Here is a 12,697-nt window from a genome sequence, read left to right as displayed (position 1 = left end):
TGAAACGCCCGATTCCTTCCCCCGACTCAGCGTCTCCGAGCTTCTAAAGACATCATCTCCCATTACTTTGATGAAAATTGCATGGTATCGGACCACAGGACTTGGCTCTCTCCCCTAGACCGTTAAATATGAAGCAACTTCCACTCCAATCCTGCTGATCTCTGCATCCTCGCACTAATGAATCTTTCAGCAGCGAGCAGGGCTTTATGCCTGGAAGTGTGCGAGGCGAGGTCTTATCTGGGAGCTTAAGGCCCATTATGTTAACTCCGACTGGTGTCACCGAGAGCTCCGACAAACACTAAAATGGACTTTCAAAGCAGATTTTAGCCTCAGTGTGCAACTAAAATGTAGCTTTTATCACCAAGATAAAGGATAAAGCCGTCCTCTGTTTGCTAAAAGCTCAGAACGTATTCTTTTTTTGGTGGTCTAGATTATTGTAAATGTTTAATTAATGTTGCGGTGTAGAAATCTGCTTTTATTTTGACATTAAATAGTGTTTTGTGGCGAATTCTTGCAGTTTTTCAAATTTCTAGTATATTTTTACTCTGTTGAAATCTGCTTTCACTTTGACATGAGTCATATTTGGAAATTTTTGATTGTTTTTAGTAATTTCTTGTACATTTTGAACTAATTGGCATTGCTTTGTACAAATCTGTTTTCACTTTGACATGAAAGCATCTTTTTTTTGCAAATTTCTAATTAACTCACATTACTTTGTAGGCATCTCTTTTAACTTAGACATGAAAGAGTCTTTTTGTAATTTCTAGTACATTTATAATTAATAGATATTACTTTGTGGAAATCTGTTTTCACTTTGTAATGAAAGCATCTGTTTTTGCAATTTTTTTTGCTTATTTCTAATTAACTGATATTACTTTCTAAAAATGTGTTTTCACTTTTACATGAAAGAGCCCTTTTTTGCAATTTCTTTTATATTTTTAATTAATTGACATTACTTTGTAGGCATCTGCTTTCATTTAGAGATGAAATAGTCTTTTTTGGTAATTTCTTGGATATTTAGAATTAATTGACATTATTTGGTAGAAATCTGTTTTCATTTTAATGTTCAAAAGTCTTTTTTGTCATTTCTTGTAAATGTTTAATGAATTGACATCATTTTGTAGAAATCTGTTTTCACTTTGACATAAAAGAGCATTTTTTTGTAAATTTTTCTCTGTTTTTAATAAATTCTTGTAAATACTTTGTAGGCCCCCATTTTCACTCAGACATGAAAAAGTCTTTTTTGGAAAATAGTTGTATATTTTTGATTAATTGGCATTATTTTGTAGAAATCTATTTTCACTTTGACATGAAAGTGTCTTTTGAAATTCTTTTTTTTTCGAATTTCTTCCAAATTTTTAAATTAATGGCATTACTTTGTAGAAATCTTCTTTTACTTTGACATAAAATAGTCTTTTGCTGTAAATTCTTGTCTTTTTTGCAAGAGATTGTGTGTTAAATTAACAATTCCTTTGTAGAAATCTCTTTTCACTTTGAAATTAAAGACTCTTTTTGTAAATTCTTGTCTTTATTCGATCAGTTATATGTTCATTTTTTGTCAGTTACTGAGGCTGTTAAATTAACAATCATGTGAGTGTAACTGGTTGTAATTCCTTGTTCAAAGTTCAGCAGCGTTTTTTCTCTTTACGTCAGCGTTCCTGAACACCCTGCTGCCTGCAGAATAATTGCCTTGTGATTGCCAACAATAATTAGCACATAATTGGCCGTGTATTTTCAGAAATATTAACATTTCCAACACAGTGCATTAACAGCAGAAAGCAGGGTGCAGGATGTAATAATAATAAAGCCACAGAGTGCTTTCGTGCTGCTAATAAGCCTCCTGTGTGGTCATCAAAGAGCCAAAGTCTTGACATTTGTCTCCTTGGGCTATGGGCTGTTTGGCTCCTTTATGCTATGCTAAGTGCTATTGTGTTTTATTTTTTAAAGTCGAGATAAATTTGGCAGCGGCCTAAATGGGATCTGACCCAGCTCCACGTGAACGCTCGGAGTGGACAGATGGACCGGCGAAGTCATTTTTACAGTGAGATTTATCAGGCGGCCCGTCAAAGTGTGCCGAGTTAATGGTGCCGGAGAACACTCACGAGTGAAGTGCTGCTATTTGTATGCTAATGAAGTGGGAAGTAATAACGTCGTTAGCATGAAAATAAATTAAAAAATCCACCTTGAGGTCCTTTCACTTGTCTTTTCTTGGCTTATTCTCGCTGCCGTATTTATTTGGCTGCAGCAGCGGGAGGAAGATGACACTTGTTAAAGCTGAAAAGTGTAAAATGTGGACAGAAAGTGTCAATTATGGCGTTGTTTTGTTTAACGGAGGGACAGTGAAGGCACCGTGGCAACAATGAGGCCTGATAACAAATACAGGATTTTAAAAAAGAACTTTTTTTTAAGTGGCACCTCAAATCTCTGAGGCAGACTCGAAAAGAGACGCCACTGCTCAGTCTCCTTCTAGTAACTCCTTCAGAGGAGTCACAGGAGTCTTAGTGGCCTCCCTCACTGGTCTCCTTCTAGTAACTCCTTCAGAGGAGTCATAGGTGTCTTAGTGGCCTCCCTCACTGGTCTCCTTCTAGTAACTCCTTCAGAGGAATCATAGGAGTCTTAGTGGCCTCCCTCACTGGTCTCCTTCTAGTAACTCCTTCAGAGGAATCATAGGAGTCTTAGTGGCCTCCCTCACTGGTCTCCTTCTAGTAACTCCTTCAGAGTAGTCATAGGTGTCTTAGTGGCCTCCCTCACTGGTCTCCTTCTAGTAACTCCTTCAGAGGAGTCATAGGAGTCTTAGTGGCCTCCCTCACTGGTCTCCTTCTAGTAACTCCTTCAGAGGAGTCATAGGTGTCTTAGTGGCCTCCCTCACTGGTCTCCTTCTAGTAACTCCTTCAGAGGAGTCATAGGTGTCTTAGTGGCCTCCCTCACTGGTCTCCTTCTAGTAACTCCTTCAGAGTAGTCATAGGTGTCTTAGTGGCCTCCCTCACTGGTCTCCTTCTAGTAACTCCTTCAGAGGAGTCATAGGTGTCTTAGTGGCCTCCCTCACTGGTCTCCTTCTAGTAACTCCTTCAGAGGAGTCATAGGAGTCTTAGTGGCCTCCCTCACTGGTCTCCTTCTAGTAACTCCTTCAGAGGAGTCATAGGTGTCTTAGTGGCCTCCCTCACTGGTCTCCTTCGAGTAACTCCTTCAGAGGAGTCATGGGTGTCTTGGTGGCCTCTCTTGATAGATTATTTCGTGTAATTTCTTCAGATCAGTCATAGGTGTCTTGGTGGCCTCTCTCACTAGCCTGTTTCCTGCACAGTCACTCGGTTTTTGAGGAATTGACATTTCTTTGTAGAAATCTGCTTTTACTTGACATGAAAGAACCTTTTTTGTAAACTCTTGTCTTTTTGTATATATTCAGTTAACTGACATTACTGTGTGGAAATCTGTTTTTCTTTTTCCTAAATTCCTGTCAAAAGGAATAGTTTATTTTGGCCATGATTCAGTGTTGAAAAGCCATAAAAGGGCAGAACTTCCCAGGGGAAGAGGAAGGGCATGTGTCTGTTATGGCGATGCTGTGTTTAACGGAGGGACAGTGAAGGCACCGCTGGTACTGAAGCCTGACAACAAATACAGGATTTTAAAAGAAAAAAAGAAAAAACTTTTCTTTAAGTGGCATGTCAAATCTCTTAGGCAGCCAGGAAAAGAGACGCAGCGTAAATTGCGACGGCTTTGAGAGGGAGAAAAGCCTCTTAAAGCCAGAACTGCTCACCAGGATCATGGCAGATAAGAAGGCGCCGCTGTGGCCGACTTGATGATTTCAAAGCGGCTGCTTTTCAGAAATCATGACGAACACCATCTCTGAATGAGGTTGACACGACTGGCTCGGCGGAGGGAGAAATAACCGCTGTGAAGTCTATTTGGCAGAAACAAAAAGTGACATGTATATTCTGCTGCTTTGTAGTACTTGCAGGATTGTTGTTTGTTTTTTTGTTGTTGTCGAGAACAAAACGGCAGCAACCGCTTAATTCTAAGAAGTGTTTCAGTGGGAAAACAAAGATGCATAATCCTGTTTCTACTATGAATCCTCTTGGCAGTCACCTTGTTTTAGCCCTAAACGGGACTAAATCCGGAGCCCTGACTTTGAGAGACTCTTGGTAGTTTATTTCTTGTAGCTCCTTCAGAGGAGTCATAGGTGTCTTGGTGACCTTCTTGTCTCTTTGTTGTACTTCGTTCAGAGGAGTCATAGATGTCTTGGTGGCCTCTCTTACTAGTCTCGTAATTCTAACTGAAAAGAATCATGGGTGTCTTGGTGGCCTCCCTCACTCGTCAATTTCTTGTAAGTTCTTCAAGGAGTCATAGGTGTCTTGGTGACCTCTCTTACTAGTTTCTTTCTTGTAGCTCGTTCAAAGGAGTCATAGGTGTCTTGGTGGCCTCCCTCTGTGGTTAATTTTTCTTGTAACTCCTTCAGAAGAGTCATAAGTGTCTTGGTGGCCTTCTTGTCTCTTCCTTGTACCTCACTCAGAGGATTCATAGGTGTCTTGGTGGCCTTCTTGTCTCTTCCTTGTACCTCACTCAGAGGAGTCATAGGTGTCTTGGTGGCCTCCCTCACTAGTCTCGTAATTCTAATGGAAAAGAGTCTTAGTGTCTTGATGACATCCCTTTGTGGTTAATTTTTCTTGTAACTCCTTCAGAGGATTCATAGATGTCTTGGTGGCCTTCTTTACTTGACACGACTGGCTCGGCGGAGGGAGAAATAACCGCTGTGAAGTCTATTTTGCAGAAACAAAAAGTGACGTGTATATTCTGCTGCTTTGTAATACTTGCATGATTGTTTGTTGTTGTTGTTGTTGTTGACTGCTTAATTCTAAGAAGTGTTTCAGTGGGAAATCAAAGATGCATAATCCTGTTTCTACTATGAACCCTCTTGGCAGTCACCTTGTTTTAGCCCTAAAAGGGATTAAATCCGGAGCCCTTGGTTGCTGCGACCTTGACTTTGAGAGACTCCCAACAAAGACGGTGTCACGTTGAGTTAATCGTTTTCCTAAAGAGCAAATTTTAAGTCCAGAAAATGCTCCAAAAGTAACTGTTCTTTACCTCCACGGAATATAAAGAGTGACATAAATGACTGCTGCCTGATTTAGACGTGTTATTATTGCCAGCAACCTCCAGGAATCGTGTTTAGCCAACTGTTATATTTGGTGGTAATTATTTCCTGGGCTATTTCTCTCCGGAGGGCAATACCCAGGGCATCAGATTGACAAATAGCCACTCGAAAAGGGGAGGTAATAATCGGTTAGTGCTGAAATTCATATCACAGACGGTGCATTATGTGCGCTGTGATGTGCGGCGAGGTGAGTGTTTTCCAGTTATATTCCTCGATGTCACATCATGGCATGAGAGTGTTTACACAAAGGGAAAAAAAATAGTTTTGTCTTATCAGGAAAGTGAAAATTGTACTCTTCACGAAACAAGAATCTTTATTTCCATCATGACATTGAACGCTGGGTGTAAAAAGTACGAAAAAGAAAAGTGTCTGCAGGTTTTATTAAGACTAAAAAGGAAAAAAAGCAACTCTACATGTTATAGATGGTTAACACTCTGCACTAAAGTTAAGCATAGAAAGAAATGCATTACAATGATAAAAATTCAAGGAATTATAGGCTGAACTGCAGGCAGTGTTTACAGTAGACACGTATAAAAACAGATTAAAAATGTAAACACTTAAACATTCATAACATCTGAGTATAATTTTCACTTTCCTGATAAGATAAAGCAGGTTTTTTTCCTTTTCTTTGTGTAAACACTCTCAAATTTAAATTCCTTTCACACTGAAGACTCCCAGCCGCAGAATATAGGTCAAAAATATTCATCACAATGCACCGTCACAATCACTTTACATGTCTTGTTTTTTTTTTTTTAAAAATCACTAAAAATAAACCGTTTGCTCTAACTAGATTCTGTAAAAAAAAAAAAAAAAAAAAAGTTAAAATTGTGCACTCATAAGGAAAACTGTTAAACTATTAGTGACTCAACTACAGCCAACATTTAAATGACAAAAATTCATTTTAAGCTGAACTGCAGGCAGTGTTTACAGTAGATATATGTAAACATGTGAAGATGCTTTTTTTTCTTCATTTTAGTTTTAATAACACCCAGAGACACTTGGGAAAAAAATGTGCATATTAATTTTACATTTTTTTCTTATTTGTTGTAATTTTTAAACCCAGCAATCAGTTTCAGGACGGAAATAAAGAAGTTTGTTTAGAGAAGAGAAATCTGCATCTAAGTATAATTTTACTACTTTAAATGTCTTATTTTTAAAAATTGCCAAAAATAAACCGTTTGCTGTAGCTAGATTCTGTAAAAAACAAAAAATTCTGCACTCATAAGGAAAATCATTAAACTATCAGCAACTCAACTACAGCCAAAAGTCATGTGACGAAAATTCATTTTAGGTTCCACTGCAGGCAGTGTTTACACGGATCAGATGGTAGAAACATATAAAAACAGATTACTAGTTCAGTCCTTGACTTTTTGTCACATGACTGTTGGTCACAGTTGAGTCGCTAATAGTTTAACGATTTTCCTTTTTAGTTCAGAATTTTTAGACTTTTACAGAATCTAGTTAGAACAAGCAGTTTATGTTTGGCAATTTTTTAAAAAGAACACGTAAAGTGATTTTGACGGTGCAATATATGCAATGTCAAAATCTTTCAAAAATAAAAAAAGAAGAAAGAAAGTGTCTACAGGTGTTAACGGCACTAAAAAGAAAAAAAGGCATCTAACAATTTACATATTTAATCTGTTATTATACATGTTGACCATGTGCTCTGTGTAAACACTGCCTGCAGTTCAGCCTAAAAGTCCTTGAATTTTCATCATGTGACTGTTGGTTGCAGTTGAGTCACTAGTAGCTAAATAGTTTTCCTTATGAGTGCAGAATTTTTAGCTTTTTACAGAATCTAGTTACAGCAAACAGTTTATTTTTGATGATTTTTAAAAATAAGACGTGTTTACACAAAGAAAGAAATAAGAAATAAAACGCAGCCTGTTTTATCTGATCAGGAAAGTGAAAACTCTTCTCTTCTCTAAACAAACTCACCTTTATTTCCATCCTGACACTGAATGTTGGGTTTAAACTGGGGTCAAACTGACCTGATATCACTCTTAAAAGCAGGAAAACTGGTCTGTAATTAGGTCTGCGCTCCTTTTGTCTCGACACGTTCAAGGCCGTTGATGTTTCCATGCAGCCTCTAATGGTGTTAATTACACCTTTGCTTTCTGCTGCGACGCCGAGTCAAAGGAAAAACCCGCTGGTCACGCTTCGGGCTGCAAGGAAGGAGTGTAGAATCACACTTTGTATTCCGGCTGCGCTGTTTTTCATCCAAGGCCACTGTAAACGCCTCAGAAAGAAAGTAATTGTTCCAGAGCTGCAATCAGCTGTGATTACACGCCAAGTGTGATGCTCCTAGTTTATTTCCAATTACAGCCGCAGTAAATGCTCAGTTATCGCTCTGTGTAATTTCACAAGTCATGTTTGAGACTTTAAAATGGTTACAAACAACAGAATGTTGACAAATTGAGGATGAAACCCTCGAAATATTAAAAACAAGTCGTTGTTTACTTCATATTCACACATTACTGCTAATAATAAATGAGCACAATGGAGCCTTTAAGCTCCGACATGCAGTACAGCCAAGTTTTTTATGCTTCATATGTGCAATTCTGGTGATTTCAACAGTAAACAAGGGATTCAAAATCATTTTTTCTAATTGAAATAAGCAGAATTCATACTTCTGTTACCAAAAATGCTAAATAAAATGACCAAATAAGTTGAGTTTTGGTTGTTTTTTATAAATTATGTCATGTAAATAATCAACTTTTCTCTATTTTTAAATTTTGACATTAGCAAAATAGAAGTTATAATGTGAAAAGTCTCAAGTTATAACAAGATAAATAGTATATTGCTATAAAAAGAAAGGTTTGTGTGTTTTTTAAAGTTTGTACAATCCTCTAATAGATGGATCTAGATAGTTTTTTGACAGAATATTGACAAATTGAGGATGAAACCCCCAAAATATTAAAAACTAGTCGTTGTTTACTTCATATTCACGCATTACTGCTAATAATAAATGAGCAAGATGGAGTCTTTATGCGCCAACATGCAATAACGCCAGGACTTTTTGTACAGTTGTGCTTCATATGTGCATTTTTGGTGATTTCAACAGTAAAAAAAATATTTAAAATCTAATTATCAAACTGAAATGAGCAGGATTCATATTTCTGTTACCAAAAATGAAATGATTACATAAGTTTAGTTGTGTGTTTTTTAAAAAATATGTTGTGTAATTAATCAACATTATTTCTCTATTTATTTGTATATATATATATATATATATATATATATATATATATATATATATATATATATATATATATATCATTTTTATACCCCAGTACCTCAGTAATTGCATTTTTTTGTATTTTTGTAAATCCTAATGGCAGGAATGTGCAGCCTGATGTTATTCTCTCATTACATGGTGATAAAATGACCACAACTTCATTAAGTCGATTATTAAATCTGATTATTTGCTTGGCAAAATGTTTGAGGTTCCCAGAAATAAAAGTACAGGTCATGTGGACCTTTGCAAACATATAATTTGAGAGGCTAATTTTTTAAATTAAAAAAAAGGGTAAAGTAGAAATGTAGAAGCAATGCAACAAGAAATTAGAATTTAATGTGCCAAAGGAGCAATTATTTTTTTGCTCCCATCGCATTTTTTGTCACACTGTTCTAATTATTAAAACCAAATTTAATTTAGTTTAATTTGAATAAATAAATAAATAACCCTACACATATTGAATGTCACAATTAGGAATATATATGGAATATTTATAATACGTCACACAAATTTTATTTTATAGACACTTTCATGTCAATTTTCAAGTAAAACAAAAATTTTTTTTTAAAGGTTAAAACTTATTTTTTCTAGTAAAATATGGTATGAGGCACATGTTTAAACTCTTCTGTTATGTTGCAGGTCAATTTGACCTCTCAAAAAAAAGATGAAACTTACTCTGTTCGGCTTAATGAGCGAAATCAATGTATAAAATAAAATTTCACATATTTGCAAACTCATCCTGAACAGAGGAGTGTGTTAATTTATCAATTCTATTTAAAAAAAAAAATGTGAAAGAATTTTTTTAAAAATCTGTCATGTAAAACTAGTGTATTTTATATGTAGGCTTTTCCAATTTAAATTTACATTTTTTTAAGAAAAATAAGTGAATTATCTCACTGAACCATGATTTGTGAAAGGTAAAGAACACCACTGCACTAAATACTGATTGAAATGATTAGAAATGGAGTTAACAATCAGATACAAACAATGTTTATTTAGATTTTTTTGGTTTTCAAACTGACCAGGAGCATCATTATTGGACCCTAACAGGAGGGTAAACCGTAAAATCAACACCATCGATGCCTTTCTTCACCATAAACAAAGAATTTGCTGGAATTTTACGGTAAGAATATCGTTTTGTGTGTGTTTTCTCCAGTGAACGGTGCGTTTACCTTGGCGTGTGGCTGCTGAAAGGTGACTCTGGAGCTGTTGATGAGCGACGAGTATCTGAACAAGTGGGTGGAGGAGGTGGGGAATCTGTGGCTGCTGCTGGGCTGGTTGTGCAGGACGGCCGAGAAGCAGATGTGAACGGTGTCCTTCAGCGCCTTCAGCTGAGACTCCTGTCGCCAAACAAGATTACACACACACACTTCTCAATTCCCTTCATCCGTCCACGCGAGGAAATTTACTTAGAGCCGAGGGAGGAGGGAGGGCCACGCTGTCAGGGTCACTGGAGGACATGGAGGAAAAATAAACCTCATCTTTTACAGTTTTCTGCTCCATTTTCATCAATAATAGGTATTGATTGGCTCAGCTTCCACATCAATGGTAGCATTTTTATTCCATGTTTTCTGTGTTGTTTGCTAACCCTACTCTAATCACAGTAACAGGGTTGCTAATCCATGCTAATGTGATCTTTTTCTCAGCAGTAGAAGCTAGATATTTAGCTGCTGTTACTGCTGACCAAGAGGACAAACTGACTGATGGAAAACAGTCAAAACAATGAGTCTGATCCTGATAATATGAGGTAGAGTGAGACATTCAATCAAGGCTGACAATGTGATGAAAATATGAAAAACAGAAGAGAGGGCATAGCTTTGGTCTACCAGTTCTTTAGGAAAACTGTTTGATGATGTTTGAGGTGTCTTGTTTCTGTCATTTTGTCTTATTTCTGTCATTTTGTTCATTGTGTTATCTTTGGACTGTTTTCCATCAGTCAGTTTGTCCTCTTGGTCAGCAGTAACAGCTAGCTAAATATCTAGCTTCTACTGCTGAGAAAAAGATCACATTAGCATGGATTAGCAACCCTGTTACTGTGATTAGAGTAGGGTTAGCAAACAACACAGAAAACATGGAATAAAAATGCTACCATTGATGTGGAAGCTGAACCAATCAAGCCTTTGATAGTTTAATACTTATTACTGATGAATATGGAGCAGAAAACTGTAAAAGAGAAGGGTGATTTTTCAAAAATCCTGCAATGACCCTTGAAGTGACTTTGGAGCGGCTAGACAGCGTCGATAAGGCGGGACATGAAGTGGAAATAATCTACTTTTAATCAAAAATAACAGAAAACCATCGCTTTAATCATCCGGCGACAGCCTCTCGTTTCTTTACTACCTGTTTTGTCTCCTTCATGCAATTTTAACCCGTCTAGCTTAGCCTCGGTCAATAAGAGCATCTATAATTTACGCTTCGCCTTATAAATTAAAGTGTCCGGCCTGCTGAAACTAATGAGAAAACTGCAATAGTTTGACATCTACGCTCAACCTGCATCCTCCAAACTCTCTAAACTAACATTTTATTTATTCATCCACTAATTTAGCTGCTATTCCAGATTTGACACTGCAGGAATATTGACAAATTAAGGAAAAAATTAGCAAGATGGAGTCATTCTGCTTTGGTTTTTTGCTCTCATGCAGTAATGCCAGTTTTTTTTTTATCCATAGCTATTGTTGGTATGTGCATTTTTGGTGATTTCAATGCTAAGAAAGTGATTAAAAATCGAATTATCGACATGAAATAATCAGAAATTCTACTTCTGTTGCCACAGATGCAACATAAAATGACTCAATAAGATGGTATTTTGGTCAAATTCTTTTGCTCCTGTCACATTTTTTGTCACTGGGGGCTCATTTTTCACTGAAATAATGCAGCTAATGATAAAAGATATATAAAAATATCAATCTTCTATTGATATTCTCAAGAAAAACCTCAAGATGTGCATGTTCAATGGCTTTTGACCACTGCTAATGGTCAAAATAAACTCAACCTGCATCCTCCATACTCTCTAAACTAACATGTTATTTATTAAACTGCTAATTTAGCTGCTATTTGAGGTTTGACATTGGAGAAATATCGACAAACTGAGGAGAAAACTCCAAAAATTAGCAAGATGGAGTCATTATGGACCAACAGGTTTGTTTCAGTAATAGTCATTAGTCACACATTCTCATTTTGGTGATTCCAACACTAAGAAAGTGATTAAAAATCTAATTATCTCCATGAATTAGGCAGAAATCCTACTTCTGTTGCCACATAATTTGACTCAATTAGCGGATTTTTATGGCTCAGGAATGTGCAGACGGATGCTTTTGTTATTACACGGTGATGAAAATGCCACTGCTTAATTATTAAAGCTGATTATTTACTGGGAAAATATGTTTGAAGGTCACTTGTATCTTTGTAAACATTTGCTTTGAGAGTTTAACTTTGAAATAGAAAAGGAGTAAACAAGTAGAAACATAGGAGCGTTGCAAGAGCAAGAAATTTAAAGTGTCAAAGTGTTGAAACTTCTGAACTCCAAGGCAGTTTTTTGGGCGATTTTCACATTTTCCGCCACTGTGGGTCATTTTCCACTGAAATAATACTGCCAATAATAAAACGTGAAGTTAGATAGAATAAAACACTCAGAACAGGGCGAAACACCGACCAGCATGGGTCAAGCTTTAAAAAACAGGTCAACATATTGTAGCGACCCTCTGTGATGAATGAGTGAGACTTTATCTGGTTCTCTGGTGGTTTTTTGAACCTTGACCACCAAAATAACTACAAAAACCCGACAACTTAGCTCTAGAATTAGCCTCCATTCAGTGTTGCCAACTCCTCGGTTGGGAAAGTAGATATTAGTTGTTCTAAAATTCCCTAGAAGTCGCTAAATGACGCCATGTCCTAATTTGCATAATTGTTCCATTTGCATGTACAGGAGGTCCTCGGTTTGTGACGTCCTCGACTTACGGCGCTTCATTGTTACATAGGAACTGGTTACGTGGAACTAGTTCACGAGCAGAGCGGATGAATACGTTGTCATGTGGCGCTATAAGACCGATTGCAATTAGCCTTGTAATTAGCCTTGTAATTAGCTAAACAATAATAAAATGAGTTTATTTTAAAATAGTTTTGATTGTGTTCTTTTTATTAAGTTGAGATAATCATGACAGATATTTCTTGTTTGGCAATATATCAAATTTTATATGGAAAATAACAGATTGTGTCCAAGAAATCACTTTCAACTAAGTTCCTCATTCCAAAAACACCTCTCAAGGAAGTGTGTTAATTCCAGATCACATGACCTGCTCCACATGATGTCA

At 36.7% G+C, this 12,697-nt stretch overlaps 1 protein-coding gene across 2 annotated transcripts in view; it reads right to left on the bottom strand.

Moving 5' to 3' along the window:
- Positions 1-12,697, bottom strand: part of luzp2 (leucine zipper protein 2) — a 241,349-nt gene that overhangs the window by 20,587 nt on the left and 208,065 nt on the right. For both annotated transcript variants that reach the window (XM_055009732.1, XM_055009731.1), the window contains one exon: positions 9,560-9,727. In XM_055009732.1, coding sequence (XP_054865707.1) covers positions 9,560-9,727 — 168 coding nt within the window. The remainder of the gene's footprint in view (positions 1-9,559; positions 9,728-12,697) is intronic.

The sequence above is a fragment of the Amphiprion ocellaris genome, chromosome 1 (genome assembly GCF_022539595.1).
Source record: "Amphiprion ocellaris isolate individual 3 ecotype Okinawa chromosome 1, ASM2253959v1, whole genome shotgun sequence".
Classification (NCBI taxonomy): domain Eukaryota; kingdom Metazoa; phylum Chordata; class Actinopteri; family Pomacentridae; genus Amphiprion; species Amphiprion ocellaris.
This window is presented reverse-complemented; position numbering and strand designations above follow the sequence as displayed.